The sequence below is a fragment of the Salvelinus alpinus genome, chromosome 1, assembly GCF_045679555.1.
Source record: "Salvelinus alpinus chromosome 1, SLU_Salpinus.1, whole genome shotgun sequence".
Lineage (NCBI taxonomy): Eukaryota > Metazoa > Chordata > Actinopteri > Salmoniformes > Salmonidae > Salvelinus > Salvelinus alpinus.
In genome coordinates, this window is record NC_092086.1 from 69,110,818 (window position 1) to 69,129,322 (window position 18,505).

The 18,505-nt window shown below is 43.3% G+C and overlaps 2 protein-coding genes across 9 annotated transcripts in view; both read left to right on the top strand.

Annotated features, from left to right (window-relative positions):
• Positions 1-7,441, top strand: part of LOC139584139 (folliculin-interacting protein 1-like) — a 33,759-nt gene extending 26,318 nt beyond the window's left edge. For all 5 annotated transcript variants that reach the window (XM_071415696.1, XM_071415664.1, XM_071415671.1 and 2 more), the window contains 7 exons: positions 1,149-1,295; positions 1,739-1,908; positions 2,409-4,179; positions 4,354-4,519; positions 4,669-4,869; positions 4,979-5,094; positions 5,401-7,441. In XM_071415696.1, coding sequence (XP_071271797.1) covers positions 1,149-1,295; positions 1,739-1,908; positions 2,409-4,179; positions 4,354-4,519; positions 4,669-4,869; positions 4,979-5,094; positions 5,401-5,479 — 2,650 coding nt within the window. In that variant the 3' untranslated portion in view covers positions 5,480-7,441. The remainder of the gene's footprint in view (positions 1-1,148; positions 1,296-1,738; positions 1,909-2,408; positions 4,180-4,353; positions 4,520-4,668; positions 4,870-4,978; positions 5,095-5,400) is intronic.
• A 10,479-nt stretch (positions 7,442-17,920) lies between these two features.
• Positions 17,921-18,505, top strand: part of LOC139584120 (rap guanine nucleotide exchange factor 6-like) — a 133,458-nt gene continuing 132,873 nt past the window's right edge. For all 4 annotated transcript variants that reach the window (XM_071415627.1, XM_071415636.1, XM_071415645.1 and 1 more), the window contains exon 1: positions 17,921-18,358. In XM_071415627.1, the coding sequence (XP_071271728.1) occupies positions 18,290-18,358 (69 nt within the window). In that variant the 5' untranslated portion in view covers positions 17,921-18,289. The remainder of the gene's footprint in view (positions 18,359-18,505) is intronic.

Sequence of the window (18,505 nt, forward strand, 5' to 3'; positions counted from 1 at the left end):
CTGTGCCATGGCAACCCAAGCCCCCGCGCTGAGGAAACACGATCTCCCTCAGACAGTGTCCGGGCTACCAGAAGAGTAAATAATGTCAGTGCCATCAGCAGGAAGGCCAATATAGTTGGCTATTTGTGTTTGACCTTTAGGTCTCTGAGGTCATGGAAACATAATGGCGCAAAATGGAAGAAATGCTGCTTGATGACGAAGTCAGGTGTAAATTGACGCAGTCTGGTATAATACACACCCATACCCACGGAAGCAACATGGAAACACACATACGATGCCAATTGTATATCTAGTAGGATTGGGATTGACGGACTTAAAATGCTCTGCCCGCACAACAGTGGTATTGAGGTCACATGGAATGAATGAAGTATAAACTTAGACTCAGTCGGTTTTATAAATGTCCAGTCGACTTGACGTTCCTTCACGTCCGTCGGTGCCTTAAAGTTCACCTGGACAGCTGGTCAGACGGGCCGTAAGGCTAGACCGTGGGCTGGCTTCCCCACGTCAAGGAAAAAACCTCACTACCCACGCCATGGGCTTTTAATAGGGTTCTTCACAATAGCGGCTGAGAAGTGTTGCTGTGATGAACTTTAGCAAAAGGTTCTGAATTTATGTGTTCGTTGAATAATAACATAAGGTAGAGTGGGGTTGAAGGGTTATTAGTTACGCGATGTCTGCATATTTCCTAGCAGTGTGTCAAAATGATCCCAGTCAGTTGAAACCAAAATCTGATGTTTAACAACACTACTGTTGTAAAAGGAGACACAATATGCCTATATGTTATTTGTGTTCATCTTTTAGTTTCTGTGAACTTCATTCAGGGAAAGACCTTTTACAAATCATCGATCTCCTCACTACCTGTCATCTCCTTCCTATTACCTATAGCTGTTGTTCGATAGTTATACTACTTGTTTCCCCTGCTCATCAGCAAACATCTGGGATCTAAAACTATAATGCCGCACATTCCTCCATTCTCAGAGATGCCCTCAGTTCTGTGTAAAACTCTGAACTGCTTCCCGCTGTGAAATTTCCAGACGCTGAATTGCCTCAGAGGGTCTCCCTTGTAAGCAAGGACTGGACTGAGAACTGTGACCCTCTTGTTCACCCCGAGACAATGATGGCTTGTGTTTCTCCCTCCCCCTCTCCAGGACGACCATCGTCAACCTTTACACCATGCCCCGCGTGGCCGAGCCCGTTTGGCTCACCATGATGTCTGGAGCCCCCGAGAAGAACCAGCTCTGTGGACAGTTCATGAGGGAGCTCTCCCTGCTCATTGAGCAGGCTTCAAAGAACCAGTTGAGTGCTCCTGTCTGTCTGTCTGTGTGAGTGCTGTACGTGTGCAATAGTGAACGAGCTGAAAAGTCAGGAATCCCTGCCAATCTTTAGCTTGTTTTTGTCGAGGTTACAAAACCAAGCTTAATCATTTGCCAATGTAGCAAGACATCCATAGAACTCACTGTATTAGGATGCAGTAGTCTACTGCCACATGATTTAGACTGACCAGTGACCACTATGATGTATCTCGGAATGATCATGAGTTCGAGAAGAGGGGAAACACGAGGCTGCAGAGGGGGTGGAGATTGAGAAAAATGAGTCAGACAGAGAGTGGAAGCGGTAGACAGTGACTGTGTCCAAAATGTCACCCTATTCCCTATGTAGTGCACTACTTTTGACCAGAGCCCTATGAACCATGGTCAAAAGTAGAGCACTAAATAATTCTCTCTTCCTCTTCTCCCAGGTTCCTCCCTGCTCTCCTCACAGCCATCCTCACCAACCACCTGGCCTGGGTGCCCACCGTCATGCCCAACGGACAGCCGCCAATCAAGATCTTTCTGGAGAAACACTCCTCTCAGAGCGTGGATATGCTGGCCAAGACCCACCCCTACAACCCACTGTGGGCCCAGCTCGGTAAGGACAGACCGAATGTTACCTGGGTTAGTAGAAATCGCGGTCTACTAAATCGGCTGGCCAGTGCTCACAATCCTTAAATTCCATCCCATCGTGGCATGCATATTTGTCAGGATCCATTTTTTTGTAAGCTGTTAAATGGTATGAAAGTCATCATCACTCACTTCATGTTAAATAACATGGCAGAAATATCTCTGTTTAGTCGACTGTTAAAAGACGCTCCTATACTTAACAGTAACTAGCTGTAAATACCAAATAGTGGGCTTCATTTTAGCACATGCAACTTTAGTGTACAGCTCCTCCTAGTGGCTGAAAAGGATCAAACACAGCACAGAGCGCCGATTCCCTCACTCTCCCAAATGTAAAAGGGAAAGAATAAGTTCTACACTTTTGACCACATTTGAATTGTAGCTGTACATATGTAACAAAGTCAAAATTAGAAATATGTAGTTAATTGGGATGAACTGTAGTTAACTGTGGTGTTTGTTTTGTGCCTATAGGTGACTTGTACGGGGCCATCGGCTCCCCGGTGCGTCTGTCCAGGACGGTAGTGGTGGGTCGGAGACAGGAGCTAGTCCAGAGACTCCTCTACGTGCTCACTTACTTCATCCGTTGCTCGGAGCTGCTGGAGACCCACATGCTGGACAGCGCTGAGGACGAGGCTATCGTCATCCCCGGCTCCCTCATCACCACCTCACTGCGGCGCGGGGAGGTGGAGGAGTCCGACTATGTGCTGGTCACCATGCACAAGCCTAGCGGAGACTACCTGAGCCAGGGTCCCGAGTCCCGAGAGGACAGCAGCTACCCCTCAGACAGCAACAACAGCCTGCAGAGTAGCACCTACACAGACACTGAGGCTGGCAATGGGCCTGAGGAGGAGGAGGAGGAGGACGACGACGAGGAGGAGGGGGACAGTAATAAGAACAGTCAGGGCTCCAAGAGCAGCGTCCTGCAGGCCCTGGCCCACTCCAGCCACAACACCAACGCTGTGCCCATCATCGTCCACACGGAGGATGATAGTGAGCCCGCGCCGCTGAAGGAGTCACCAACCTCCTGTGTGGATGCCAAGCTGGAGACGCTGGTGCGTGTGGGCTCAGCCTCCCCCGGGGAGCAAGCCTGTGTGCTCCTGGAGACCGAGGCAGAGCTGGAGGTCAAGGCCAGCCAGGAGGAGGTGACAGAGGAGATGCCCATCAAGGTGTTCCACTCCTCAGGGATACCACTGGAGAAGAAGCCCCCTGACAAGACCGTACCTGTACCTGTACCCGGCCCCTTTCTGTCAAACCACCAGGAAGAGCCTGCCACCAAAGTGCTGTTTCTTATCGGCGACCCCCAGTCCCCAGGGTCAGACACCGAGAACAGGAGGAAGAAGGTGGAGGAGGACATTAAGAAGCACAAGAAATACATCATGGAGAAACAGAGGCAGCAGCAGCTACTACATCAAGCGCAACAACAGCTGCTACAACAACAACATCAACAGAAACTACGACGACAACAACAGCAGCAACAGTTACTACTACAGCAGCAACAGTTACTACTACAACAGCTACTGCAACAAAAACAACATCAACAACAGCAGCAGCAGAGTGGGAGCGGTAACGGTGGTGATCAACGGGTGAAGTCCACAACCGGCACATCAGCGGACCAAACCAAGACCAACGGTGGGGGGGAGAAGACTCTGATACGCGTCTCCAGTAAGATGCCCCAGTGGAACCCTGTCAGCGAGGAGGAGTGCTCGGAGCTGTTCGACGAATACTTCAGTGACGACAACCCTGTCGAGACCAGAACTATAGACGACGTGGCGAAACGCCTAGAGTTGTCGAGCGGCACGGACAAAACCCAGAAAGAGCTGCTGGACCCTTCGGGAGTCCAAAGCAGCAGTAGCACTAAGGGACAGGAGGGTACGGGACAGGGCGTTATGGGACAGGTAGGTGGGGGTGGAGGGGGGGCAGACGTCCAGACCAGGTGTAGGTGTGGCTCCACAGACACGTCGGAGGCAGGCTCCTGTAGGAGCTGTTCTGCTGAGCAGGACAAGGGCATTGTGATTTCAGTAACTGTCCGCAAAGGGGACAACATAGAGGACCAACAAAAGAAGGTGGCCCCGCTTAATGACTGGGAGATCCCCCGGAACGAGAGTTCGGACAGTGCGTTGGGGGACAGCGAGAGCGAAGACGCAGGGCAGGACATCCACAGGCAGAGCGAGAGCGACATCTACTACAGAGAGGATCAGGAACCAGACGAGTGGCAGGAGGAGGTGGAGGTCCCCTTCCCTGGGTGAGATACACACTGGTCTGAACCAATGGCTTGGCCACTTTCACACAGTATACGTCTTGAGTTTTACAAGGCGTATTGATGTCAACATTAAAAACATTGTTTTCAACTCAACCTCTGTGACTTATGTGTCAGAATATGTTCTGATGTCGTCTATGCCATGTCTTAAATCAACAGGTCAAAGCTAGTGGAGAATTTCTCCAAACCGAGCATTGCCAACTTTGGGAGGTCCCTGTTCGGAGGGTACTGTCCGACCAACGTGCCGGACTTTGTTCTGCAGGGGATGCCCAACGATGACAAGTTAAGGCAGGGCCTCATGTCAGAATTGGCCCACGCTGTACAGGTAAAAGGCTGCTATATACCTCAAGCACTAAACAGCTGGATTGTGAGGCTTCGTGAGACCCTAAAGTCTAACTCACTTAATCCTTTACATGCTGTATCTGATCTGCAGCCGTCTGAGCCCAAAGTATTCTCCTATTTTTTTTCTTGCAGCATCCAGTGTTGGATGAGCCCATTGCGGAGGCTGTCTGCATTATCGCAGACACTGATAAGTGGACAGTGCAGGTAGCCAGCAGCCAGAGACGAGCGACGGACAACAACAAACTGGGGAAGGAAGTCCTGGTGTCCAGCCTCGTGTCCAGCCTCCTCCAGTCCACCCACCAGCTCTACAAAATGAACGTCTCCCCCAACTTTGTAAGTTCATACAAATGCCAAATTAGCATGCAGTGATTAGCAGTGTGAGTACTCCCTACTTTGGCTACTCGGTATCACAAACATCTAACAAGATTATAACTCTCCTCAGTGCATAATGCACCTTGAGGACAGACTCCAGGAGATCTACTTCAAGAGTAAAATGCTGGCAGAGTACCTGAAGGGACAGACTAGAGTGCACGTCAAGGAGCTGGGGATGGTCCTGGGGTGAGCAGCTAAACCGTTCTTATACAATGGCATTCCGTTCCAAATTGCACCTATTCCCCTATATATTGCACTACTTTGGACCAGCGCTCTATGGGCCCTGGTCCAAAGTAGTGCACTATATAAGGGGATAGGGTGCCATTTATTGTCAAATATAAATGTTGTGATCAATGTTCCTTCTGTTCTTAACATACTCCACTTTGTTATTTACATCTGAATAACATTCACAGTAACGGAGTTAGAATATACCCATGGCTTTTTGCTCAGCTATGTACAATAATCTAAGTATGGCTTTTCTTATCATTTCAGTATTGAGTCCAGCGACCTTCCACTGCTGGCAGCCGTGGCGAGCACTCACTCTCCCTATGTGGCCCAAATACTGCTATAATAGATGAAACCAAAGCCAGAGATGGAGTATGACTGATACTGTGCTCTGCCCTGGCCTAACATGGCGGCTTGACCCTGTCCGCCAACGCCCTGCTGACGTTCTCAGAGAGGGTCTCCTGGACAAGGTGTGCATCCAAAATGGCATCCTATTCATAATTTGTGTACTATGTAGGGAATATGGTGTCATTTGGGATGAAGAAAGGGCCACCTCGATGGATGCGAGACCTCGGTGGATACTGCTGTTGCTGCCACTGGGCATACAAACACACTGCCACAAGGGGGCAGCCTAGCCCACAGTCTACTCTCCGCTAGTAAGTGCTGAAGCTCTGCTGGCTAACTCCAGGCCAAGGAGGCGTCCCTAAATCGTTCTCTTCTTTTTGAATGTTTTTTTCCCCACCTCTGCATCCAGACTATTTTAACCCTGTTAAAGGACAAGAAAGCCAAAGTCAGACATTTTCTGTTGAGTATGAATAATAAAGACAGCGATACTAAAATAGTTTTTTTTTCATGTACTTTGTTTCTGTACAATCTTTAACCAGGTCATAGGAAGCAACGGACTCCGGAGATGGATAGGATGCATTTTTTTTGTTGTAAATATCATAGAGAATATTGTCACTTTATGCCAATTATGTTTGTGTTCTTCATGTATTTGTTTACAAGTGTACTTGCCCTAAAATGTCTCTCTAAATGATCCATAATTCATTGGATTTCATTTGAAAATGAACTACATCTTTTCACTAATTATAAACATAGGCCTAGAGGTCATATCTGGGTAATCGATAGTCATTTTAATTATTAGCTAAGGTTGAAAAATGCTTAATGTGGCTTTGACATACTTTATCACAGGTACAACACTACCTCAGATCTGCTTTTTATAGTTACCCACTAGAAATGCCTGAGGGAAAAAATATTTTGTTGTTTTTAATCGTAGGAAATAAAACTGTGCGAACACAATGCTGTGCTTTATTGAAAAAGGGATGTTAATTGAATTCCTGAAAATGGGAAAACTATTGTATTTCTCTTGAGTACAATGAGAGCCCATTTCTACTGCGGTATGTTGAAAAAAACGAAACAATGATCTACATATATTTTCAAACTGAAATATTTTCACGGTTTAAAACTTTTTTACCGCTTTGCCACCATTATACCATGTTTACGGCTGTATTGAATGCTACAAAGGGAGAGTTTGTGGAATATATGTTAGCAATATGTGTATCAGTTCATTACACTATACTCCAATATTTAATTATGGCTAACTAAAAACACTGCGTTTGATTTTACAAAAGCAAGAGGTGAAACCACAAATCAGTTTTATTGTTGTTTTCTACAAATATTTTTACCAACCAAAAAATTGATGTTGCATTTGAAGTACTTTGTCTGGAGAGAGAATGCCATACAATGGAGTCTCAGCGAAAGAGCAGCACTGGAGATATTGAGATGCAAGACTTAGCTTTCACACAGTCACACACAGTATCTGCCCAGGTTCGCTTCTTGCTGTTCACAGCATGGTAGCCATGGCACAAAAACAGCTGAGAAGTTGAGCTTCGCACTTCAACACTCTTAGTTGTTGTGGAAATTGACCCGCTATGCTGTTTACTTAATGCATCTACGTCATATCGCTGAGTCTACCTTTAATGGACATGTAGTGTGAATGGATCAGGGGCTTCTGAAGAATTTATTTTGCTGTAAACATTTTTTTGACATGCTTATCATGTAAGATGCTAGGCCACTGCAGGATATGTTGTACTTATTGCATTTTGTGAAACCCCTGATTATTTCTCGGAGGTATGACTTTATATCTACTTTTCTCTTTATACATGAATATGAATAAATAATTTAGTATGGTGTGTAATGATTAATGTAAACTGTACATATTAATTTTATTTCAATATGAATTGTTTCTCAAATTATCCTTTCCCAATTTTATGGGAATGTTGTGCAATAAAGATGCCAATGTTATAGATGCAAGTGTCTCAGTAAATACTTTCAGTATACATTTTTCATTTCAAATTCATGTTTCATTTCAGTGCAAACTAAGGAAAGTATTCAGACCCCTTGACTTTTTCCACATTTTGTTACGTTACAGCCTTATTCTAAAATGGATGAAATTGTTTTTCCCCCATCAATCTACACACACTACCCCATAATGACAACGCAAAAACAATTTTTTGCTAATATATTAATCATAAAAAACATAATTTACCTAAGTATTCAGACCCTTTGGCAGCGATTACAGCCTTGAGTCTTGGGTATGACGCTACAAGCTTGGCACACCTGTATTTGGGGAGTTACATTCTTCTCTGCAGATCCTCAAGCTCTGTCAGGTTTGATGGGGAGCGTTGCTCCACAGCTATTTTCAGGTCTCCAGAGATGTTCGATCGGGTTCAAGTCCGGGCTCTGGCTGGGCAACTGAAGGATATTCAGAGACTTGTCCCAAAGCCACTTCTGTGTTGTCTTGGCTGTGCTTAGGGTTGTTGTCCTGTTGGAAGGTGAAGCTTTGCCCCAGTCTGAGGTCCTGAGCGCTTTGGAGCAGGTTTTCATCAAAGACCTCTCTGTACTTGGCTCCGTTCATCTTTGCCTCGATCCTGACTAGTCTCCCAGTCTCTGCTGCTGAAAAACATCCTGACAGCACGATGCTGCCACCACCATGCTTCACCTTAGGGATGGTGCCAGGTTTCCTCCAGACGTGACGCTTAGCATTCAGGCCAAATAGTTAAATCTTGGTTTCATCAGAACAGAGAATCTTATTTCTCATGGTCTGAGAGTCCTTTAGGTGCCTTTTGGCAAACTCCAAGCGGGCTGTCATGTGTCTTACTGAGGAGAGGCTTCCGTCTGGCCACTCTACCATAAAGGCCTGATTGGTAGTGTGCTGCAGAGATGGTTGTCCTTCTGGAAGGTTCTCCCATCTCCACAGAGGAACTCTGAAGCTCTGTCAGAGTGACCATTGGGTTCTTGGTCACCTCCCTGACCAAGGCCCTTCTCCCCCGATTGCTCAGTTTGGCCGGGCGGCCAGCTCTAGGAATACTCTTGGTGGTTCCAAACTTCTTCCATTTAAGAATGAAGGAGAACACTGTGTTCTTGGGGACCTTCAATGCTGCAGAATCTTTTCTGCCTCGACACCATCCTGTCTCAACAATTCCTTCAACCTCATCGGCTGGCTTTTGCTCTGACATGCACTGTCAACTGTGGGACCTTATATAGACAGGTGTGTGCCTTTCCAAATCATGTCCAATCAATAGAATTTACCACAGGTGGACGCCAATCAAGTTGTAGAAACATCTTAAGGATGATCAATGGAAACGGGATGCACCTGAGCTCAATTTTGAGTCTTATAGCAAAGGGGCTGAATACTTATGTAAATAAGGTATTTCTGTTTTTTTATTTTAATGTTTTTTTTTTAATCCAAAAACCGGTTTTCGCTTTGTCATTAAGGGGTATTGTGTGTAGATTGCTGAGGATTTGTTTTAAATCCATTTTAGAATAAGGCTGTAACGTAACAAAATGTGGAAAAAGTCAAGGGGTCTGAATACTTTCCGAAGGCACTGTACATGCATACATAACTATACAGTAAGCTACTGCAACTTACTGCGTTACCTTTTAACCTGGGGAAGTGCCTTGGGAGTTTTGTCATAGCCTGGTATACAAAACCACCTTTATATTATCAGTTAACTTTTATATTGAGGGTTTTCAACGTGCCAAATCACTACTAAACAACTAATATACTCAAGGTGTTTTTACTCATGGTCTCTCATGCCTGACTTAGCCACTATAGACTAATGGATTTTCATAATGGATTATCAAACAAACTACTAGGGATGCTGCTGGGTTATTATTTTCGATCAAGGAAAGGTGGAAGTTTTTCAGATGTACTGATGCAGCATCTCTACACTGCAGTTTTACAAATAATTGCACGTCAAAAAATTACTGACTTGAAATACTGTACTATATTCTTGATTAACTCATTTATTTATACCTGATCTGCACCGGTATAGAAATGGCCGTTGTCAGGGATGCAATTAGTGGAATACGTTTTTCTCACAATATTTTGGAAATGAACGAAGTTATGCAATCAAGGTTTTACCTTTTCAATGTGTAACAAAAAACGACACTCGGCTACCTGATGCTAATACTGTATACTAATATTTAATTTATGCAGGAGCTTAACACGTGTAGTATAATGTCATTTCTTACAGAAGAACTCGCTAGCTCCGCCAGGTCGTTCAAGATTAACATTGAAATTGGAGGATGTCGGGAAATGCCTTAAATTGTCCACTAGGGGCAACAGTGAGTGCTATTATCATCAAGTAGGCTTGCGTTTTGCTAAGGCGTTGTGGACGGAGTGGTGAAAGGGCGTAATCCTATGACTCTGGATCAGGTTGTACATTCAATCCAAGTCGTGGACACTGGTTTTAACCCTATCCCAAACCTTAACTCTTAACCCTTACTCTCAGTTAACATGACCTTTATGAATTATAAATTGTCGATGAAAAACATCCCCACAGCATGATGCTGCTACCACCATGCTTCACTGTGGGGATGGTGTTCTCGGGCGATGAGAGGTGTTGGGTTTGTGCTAGACATAGCGTTTTCCTTGGAGACCAAAAAGCTCAATTTTAGTCTCATCTGACCAGAGTACCTTCTTCCATATGTTTGGGGATTCTCCCACATGCGTTCTTTAAGCAATGGCTTTTTTTCTGGCCACTCTTCAGTAAAGCCCAGCTCTGTGGAGTGTACGGCTTAAAGTGGTCTTATGGACAAATACTCCAATCTCCACTGTGCATCTTTGCAGCTCCTTCAGGGTTATCTTTGGTCTCTTTGTTGCCTCTCTGATTCATGCCCTCCTTGCCTGGTCCGTGAGTTTTGGTGGGTGGCCCTCTCTTGGCAGGTTTGTTATGGTGCCATATTCTTCCCATGTTTTAATAATGGATTTAAATGGTGCTCAGCGGGATGTTCAAAGTTTCATATATTTTTTATAACCCAACCCTGATCTGTACTTCTCCACAACTTTGTCCCTGACCTGTTTGGAGAGCTCCTTGGTCTTCATGGGCCACTTGCTTGGTGGTGCCCCTTGCTTAGTGGTGTTGCAGACTCTGGGGCCTTTCGGGAATGCTTGTTTCCATTGATCATTCTTGAGATGTTTCTACAACTGGATTGGTGGTAAATTCTATTGATTGGACATGATTTGGAAAGGCACACAACTGTCTATATTGTCTATATACGGTCCCACAGTTGACCATGCATGTCAGAGTAAAAACCAAGCGATGAGATCGAAGGAATTGTCTGTGTAGCTCTGAGACAGGATTGTTAAGCGAGCAGTGTGTCAAGAAGCAGTGCGGCTTGGTAGGGTAGTGTTTCGCAGGACGCAGGGCTCTCGACCTTCGCATCATCCGAGTCCGTACAGGAGTTGCAGCAATGGGACTAGACTGAAAAAGGGGTAAAGATTTCCCCAAAAATGTTTTTAAAAGATTGATGAGGAAGTAAAAGGTGAGCAGAACCTTGAGACTTCCTTAATATTAGAGATTGTGCAGCAGCTGTTGTTAACAAAGAGACACACTCCACCCCCCTTGAGTTTACCCAATGCTGCCGTTCTGTCTTGCCAAAGCACAGAAAAACCAGGTACAATATTATCCATGTCCTTGTTCAGAGAAACATAGGATATTACAGTTCTTCAGGCCCTGTTGATAGGATTGTCTCGAACAGAGCTCGTTCAGTTTGTTCTCCAGTGATTGTACATTCGCCAATAGAACAGAGGGTAGAGGCGGATTATTTACTCACTGCCGTAGTTTCATCAGGACACCGGCACGTCGGCCTCTGTATTGCGGTCTCTTTCTCTTATGAGTGTCAGGGATTAGACCTGGTCTGGGGTGAGCAGTATGTCCTGTGCTGCCAATTAATTGAAGTAGAAATATTCATCCAAATTGAGGTTAGTGATCGCTGTTCTGATGTCCAGAAGCTCTTTTTGGTCATAGAAAACGGTGGCGGAAACATTATGTAAAAAAAAAAAAAGGTTATGATCAGTAAAAAAAGCAGAATTGGTCAGGAGCCCGTAAAACGGATGCTATACATACCAGTGCTATAATCAGTGGCAAAATGCCACAAGGAGTGGAAAAAAATTCTGAATTGGGCTGTCTGTTTAAAAAAACTCTTAAGGATCGGACCCTTTTTTTCAATTTTCGCTTAAAAATACATACCCAAATCTAACTGCTTGTAGCTCAGGACCTGAAGCAAGGATATGCATATTCTTGATACCATTTGAAAGGAAACACTTTGAAGTTTGTGAAAATGTGAAATTAATGTTGGAGAATATATATAACACATTAGATCTGGTAAAAGATCATTTAAAAAAAAAGTGTTTTCTAGTGTTTTTTGTTCATCATCTTTAAAATGCAAGAGAAAGGCCCTGATATATTGCAGTTTAGGTGCAATTTAGATTTTGGCCACTAGCTGGCAGCAGTGTGTGTGCAAAGTTTCAGATTGATCCAGTGAAGAATTACAATACTGGACAATAAAGTCTGCCCAAATGTGCCGAATTGGTCAATTGATACATTTCCAAGTACATAACTATAGAGAACATACAAAAATGGTGATATAAAATGTAAGTTTACACACTCCCAGGAATGTCATACATGATGGTTCCTTAACTAACACTAACTTTCACACATCTAGATGGCTGGGCGTGGATTGGTTATATCCATGATGAGTTCTCAATATATCTATATGACAACAGTTACAGCTCCAATACAAAGTCGCTTTTTTCCCAAACTTGCCAAAATGTCACGTGCGTCCACTACATAAGTGGACGCACGTGACATTTTGGCAACTTTGGAAAAAAAGCGACTTTGTATTGGAGCTGTAACTGTTGTCATATAGATTCGTAACAGTGCATTCGTAACAACCTAACCATTACGAAACGGATGTTAGATCAAATAAGCCTCACGTAGCAAATGAGCAATTACATTTTTTGTTGACCAAATTCTACTCTCTCAATGACCGCCATACAAACGTTCCTCACAGGGTTCATTTTCGTGAACAGATTTTGGGAGGAGTAAAACCTCTCGCTTCGTCTCTTTCTCTCTGATAAAATGCGCAGTTTGAGCTACTCCAGGGAGTGACTTTGCATGCTAGCTCAGTGCTGCCTTCTCTCAGTGACTAAAGGCGTCTACATGCTTCCCATCCAAAACAATTGGTGCATATATTATGACATTTTGTGCCGTTTTTGTTAGTTTTGGGGGGCTGTTCGTACACACATCTTGTTTCCCTTGAGGCAAGGCGAAATTCGGTAGCCGAAGTCTACACCCCTTCGTTCGGTGATTGGTCAACAGTAGGGATTATTCAATGAAGTCTATCATTCAACGAGACGACTTGTTCTCATGCACATTTTTCCACTTGAGAAATACTGCACCAAACATCATAGTTAGATGTACAATTGCATGATTAAGACCTCAGCAAAAACGTCTAAATTAATGACAGATTTATTGAGTTATCATAGATTACCTCAGACTATTTTGATTAAATCTATACTGGCTAAGGCGTCTCAAGAGGGACATAAAGTACTATTGCCTCTTTTTTTCAAGCGGTGTTTTAAGGGCGTATGCGAGGCAAAGACGTTCACTTCGCCTAGCTGAGTTCTGTTTGGAGCAAACCGAACCTACTATGTAGACACCTTAACTCAAATTGAAGGACGACCAGGGTACTGCAGGCTGACATTAGCATCTAAAATAACTTCTTCTGTGTGCAATTTTAAAATAATTGTTTATAGGACATACATCTCTTGTTTTAGAATAAACTATTTGTACCATGATTGTCTTCCATTTTTATTTGATTTACACGAAGATTGACCATTTCCATTCACTGTAATAGGGGATCCTGTTTTTTGCTAACAATGCAGTACCTCGGTCGGCCTTTAACTTCCGTGGCTTCGATGAGGGTGGGCAGTTGTTCTCCCCTGGTCAATACGCAGCCAAAGTGTACAGAGATCGGACACGGGTCAATGACAATAATGTGAATTTAATGTCAACGAGCACGAATTTATCCAAGTACTAGTGGTAACTAAAATCCAAATAACTCGTTATTTCCCAATTTGTTACTCAAACATATTTGACTTATTAAGTCTAAGACAAAAATAACTGCAATACACTTGTCTCAAACAAGCATTTCGCTACACTCGCATTAACATCTGCTAACCATGTGTATATGGCAAATATGATTAGCGTAACTACACAGAACCACTGCGGACTCATAACATTTTAAAACGAGAGGCCTACAATTGTATTAAAACGTGTCCCAGTACAACCATGCCTAGATCCGCCCACTGGGGTGTGGTTTATGGAGCGCTCTTTGCAAAAACGCTCGCATTATCACACGGTGGCGTAAGATTGCCGTTCTCCTGGCAGCAGTATACTATCAGTGGTGGAAAAAGTACCCAATTGTCATACTTGAGTAATAGTAAAGAAACCTTAATAGAAAATTACTCAAGTAAAAGTCTCGCACGGAAATACTACTTGAGTAAAAGTATTTGGTTTTACAGTTTTTCCCCAATTGTTTACACACTAAAATTGGAACTTGAAACGCAATCACCGAAACCTGAAACTCATGTACCAAATCCCTAAACCAAGTCTGCAAAATTGCAAGCACAATTCCTGCTTTACACTCAGCTTTCAATTCTATATCACATTTTTTTGCAAAACACTACACACAGTTCTCTACATTAGGCACAACATTCAACATTAAAACCTCTTTAGTCCCTTTGGAAAGCAACGCCAATCACAATGCCAAGCTATATACACCAATTGGCAACACCCACTCCTCACAGGTGTAAACACTAGTTGCTGAATTGTTCACTTAGAAATCAGAGCTTTAGCAGTATAAAAGGAAATCAATGGTGAAGCAAGAGCTAGATGTGAAGGAGAGAGAGGAACGGTTGGTTGGTTGGTTGGTTGGTTGGCTGGCTGGCTGGCTGAGATGAGATCAGGGCCACGTTGGTTGACCATGTGCTCAACCATGGATTGAGTATGAGGGAGGCTGGGCAGAGTTCAGCCCAACCTGAACCGCTACATGGTTGCATCTATCATTCGTATATCCAGAAATGAGAACCGGTAAGTTACCTACCATCTACTCTATGCTCTTTATGTATGTATACTGCAGTCTGACATATTACTAGGCATATGTTACTCAGTGATTGTTGACCAATGTTACTGTAATGTCATATTGAAAGAAAATTGATTATTTTAGCTTACTGTAACCAATCATATTTGTTGATCTTCTGCAGAACTGAGATGGCCAGGCCATGGTGGAAGACACGCCATGGCGGCTGTTCACACCAGAACAGGAGACTTGTTTTCTGAACATGGTGGTGGCAAACGATAGCATTAGACTATGAGAAATCCAGAACCACATAATTGCAGACAAACACAATATTCAATAACATTCACCAGGTGGGCTTGTCTACATTGGACCGTGTATTACAGCGCAACCGAATCTGGATGAAACGGGTCTACAGGGTGCTATTTGAGCGAAAGTCGGAGGGTTAAAGAACAGCGCTGTGAATATGTGCAAGTAAGTACTATACTGTGAATTTACTATCATATCAGCACTGTATAGGCACAGTACTGTAATCCCGTGTATTGTGCCTCACCGTATTGACTGCTCTAGGTCTGTCACATATTGTCTTGTCTGTTTCAGAGTCTTGGAGCTGGATGCCACTGCATCAGCACGCTTATATTTACATAGAGGCTGGCCTAGCCAAAAGAAGGGGATGGAACATTATTGGCCATTGTGAATATCCCTGGACAGCGTGGAGGGAATCTCACCATGTGCGCAGCCGTTAGCCAGCAAGGTGTCCTCCATCACCATGCCAACCATGGTCCCTACAACACCGCCTTTCTCATCAGATTCCTGAACACACTACATGGCATCCTCATTCTAGCCGAACAGAGGGGTGGACCAGAGCAGCCCAGGTATGTTGTCATCTGGGACAACATGAGTTTCCACCGGGCTGCTCTGGTCCGCAACTGGTTCATTGACCACAAACAATTTATTGTTCTATACCTCCCACCATATTCCCCATTCCTAAACCCAATTGAAGAAGTTTTTTTCGGCATGGCGATGGAAGGTGTATGACCGCCATCCCCTCGCACGCATGCTTCTTCTCCAGGCAATGGCAGATGCATGTGGTGAAGTTGATGTGGGGACTTTCGGCGGCTGGAGCCGTCACTCCAGAAGATTCTTTCCAAGCTGTTTAGCCAGGGAGAAACATCGCTTGTGATGTAAATGAGGTGCTGTGGCCAGACCATAATAGGATGCAGCCTAATGTCATTTTTTTCTTACATTTTGCATTTGTTTTTGTCTGTTTTGAAAGAATGAGCTACTTATTTTTGTACAGAAAACCCTTTATCTTACTGAATTTTTTTCTAGGTTTTCTCTTGTTGGGTATGGAAAGTGTTAGATACAAAACACAGCATTTTGGAAATGTTTTTGTTACTGAATTGCATTTGTGTGTTTATGTATATTTGAGTAGATTACTGTAATCTTTTACAACCGGCTACAGTGCAACACTGAAAAGGCATGAACCTACTGATGGGATATTCATAGTAGTGTTTTGTGTTGAGCACATCAGTGTTGGTTCGTAGACAGATCTATTCATATGATGCGTGTGCCATTTTGCTGCAAAAAAAACCAAACATGTTTGCTTTTGTTAGAGATAGAGTTTTGGGGAAAATGGGCCAAAGATTCAGCAAACATGTGTAAACAATTGTGGAACACTATAAATATACGTAAGTATCAAATTTTCTCTATACCCATCATGAGGTTGCTACAACCTAGGCCAGACAGTCACCGCCTTGCACACTCTTGCCTGCATCTAGCTGATATAGGTTGTAATCATTAGTCCAACAGTTGCAAACGAGAGTTTCTATTGGACATATTCAGTTAACTTCATCCCTGTTTTGTTCCGTTTGCTTCCGTTTATGACAAGTTTTTCAACAGAATCAGCGGAATGTAAACACAGTTCACTTTCAAATCAAATGTTATTGGTCGTGATCAGATTTGCCAAAGGGAGGCCCTTGTAGGCATTTAGAAAGTTGAGTAGCAGTGGTTCAATGTTTTTCCATTGTGAGTATTACTGTCAATGTGTTGATAGAACTTCCGTAGCGTTTAACTCATATGCTTTGTTAAAACCTCTTAAGGATCGTACCCTTTTTTTCCAATTTTTGCCTAAAATGACATACCATATCTAACTGCTTGTAGCTCAGGGCCTGAAGCAAGGATATGCATATTGTTTTTTTTCATCATCTTTGAAATGCGAGAGAAAGGCCACTGTATTACTCCAGTTTAGGCACAATTTAGATTTGGACCACTAGATGGCAGCAGTGTATGTGCATTTTTTGTGACTGATCCAATGAACCATTGAATTACTGTTCAAAATGTTGTATCAAGTCTGCCCAAATGTGCCTAATTGGTTTATTGATACATTTTCAAGTACATAACTGTGCACTCTCCTCAAACAATAGCATGGTTATAGCTACTGTAAATTGGACAGTGCCGTTAGATTAACAAGAATATAAGCTTTCTGCCCATATCAGATATGGCTATGTCCTGGGAAATGTTCTTGTTACTTACAACGTCATGCTAATCACATTAGCGCACATTAGCTCAACCGTCCCGCGGGTGGACACCGATCTAATAGAGGTTCAAATCCCCAGCTACAATAACTGTGTCCTCAGGATATGTGGTTTCTAGTTTGCATAAAGCCCGGTGAAGTTCTTTGAGGGCAGTCGTGGTATCGGTTTGAGGGGGAATATACACGGCTGTGACTATAACCGAAGAGAATTCTCTCGAGAGGTAATACGGTCGGCATTTGATTGTGAGGTATTCTAAGTTGGGTGAACAAAAATACTTGAGTTTTGTTTGGAAGTCAATGTACCCAGAGGAGGATGGAAGCTTGCTGTCCTCTGGCTACACCATGGGGCTACCCTACAGAGTGCTGTTAAGGCTACTGTAGACCTTCATTGCAAAATTGTGTGTTTTAATCAATTATTAGGTGACGTGATTATATTTAGTATAGTTTTATCTAAAAAGGATAACTTTTTAAATGGTCTGTTTAAAAAAAAAATGAAATTCGCTTTGGAGGATGGTCCTCTCCTTCCTACTCTGAGGAGCCTCAACTGATAGATTCTACAGACCCTACTGAGTACTCCAAACCCCACTTTTATATTGGCACAAATAATCGTTTTTTCACTATAAGCCCTATATTGTCAACATACCAGTCTGAACATTGTATTTGTCAACAGTGGTCTTAAAATAATGTTTTAAAAACATATTTCAAAATAAATTCCTTCTTGCATTTCATTGTAAGCATAATACAAATCGATTAACATGTAGTATCTTTTGAATGAGTTATACTCTTTGCAATGTTTTGAAATGCGGGCTTTTATTTCGAAGGTACATTACCATAGGAAAGTGACATCATCGTTAGTGCTGCTAGCAGAATAGTAGTGTCAGCAGTCAATTCTTCCCAAATGAAGAATTGATCAGAGGGAGGCAACTTTCTAACTGGATGCTAAACATGTATATCGTTCTTCACTAGGATTTTCACATATCCATTTTTGTATTATGTACTTTCGGTCAATTTGATGTGAACCAGTTGCGTTATTGAGGTTAGTTTTGTTCTCATTTTAACAAGGACTTTTCCCTCCATGCTCGGGCGAAGAAACGGGATAGCAACGGGATGGGTGTATAGCGGCATCGGCCTAAAGTGAGATGGGATCAATGCATTGATTTCTTGGGGATTTGTTTCTGGTGTGAAGTTGTGACAATGACTGGATCGATGGAAACTTCTTTCAAACAAGCTTTAAAGAAACCTCCATCACAAAGGACAACAGAGGTAAGCAAGCTAACGTTAGCTATGTGTTCTTGGTTTGAATTTCTCATGTCAAAAAAGTTAGCTAGCTAGCTGGAATAATTATCTTGCTAGCTAGCATTCTAACGCACTAGTTGACGAGGAGCAATGTGTTATCCATTCACCCAGCCA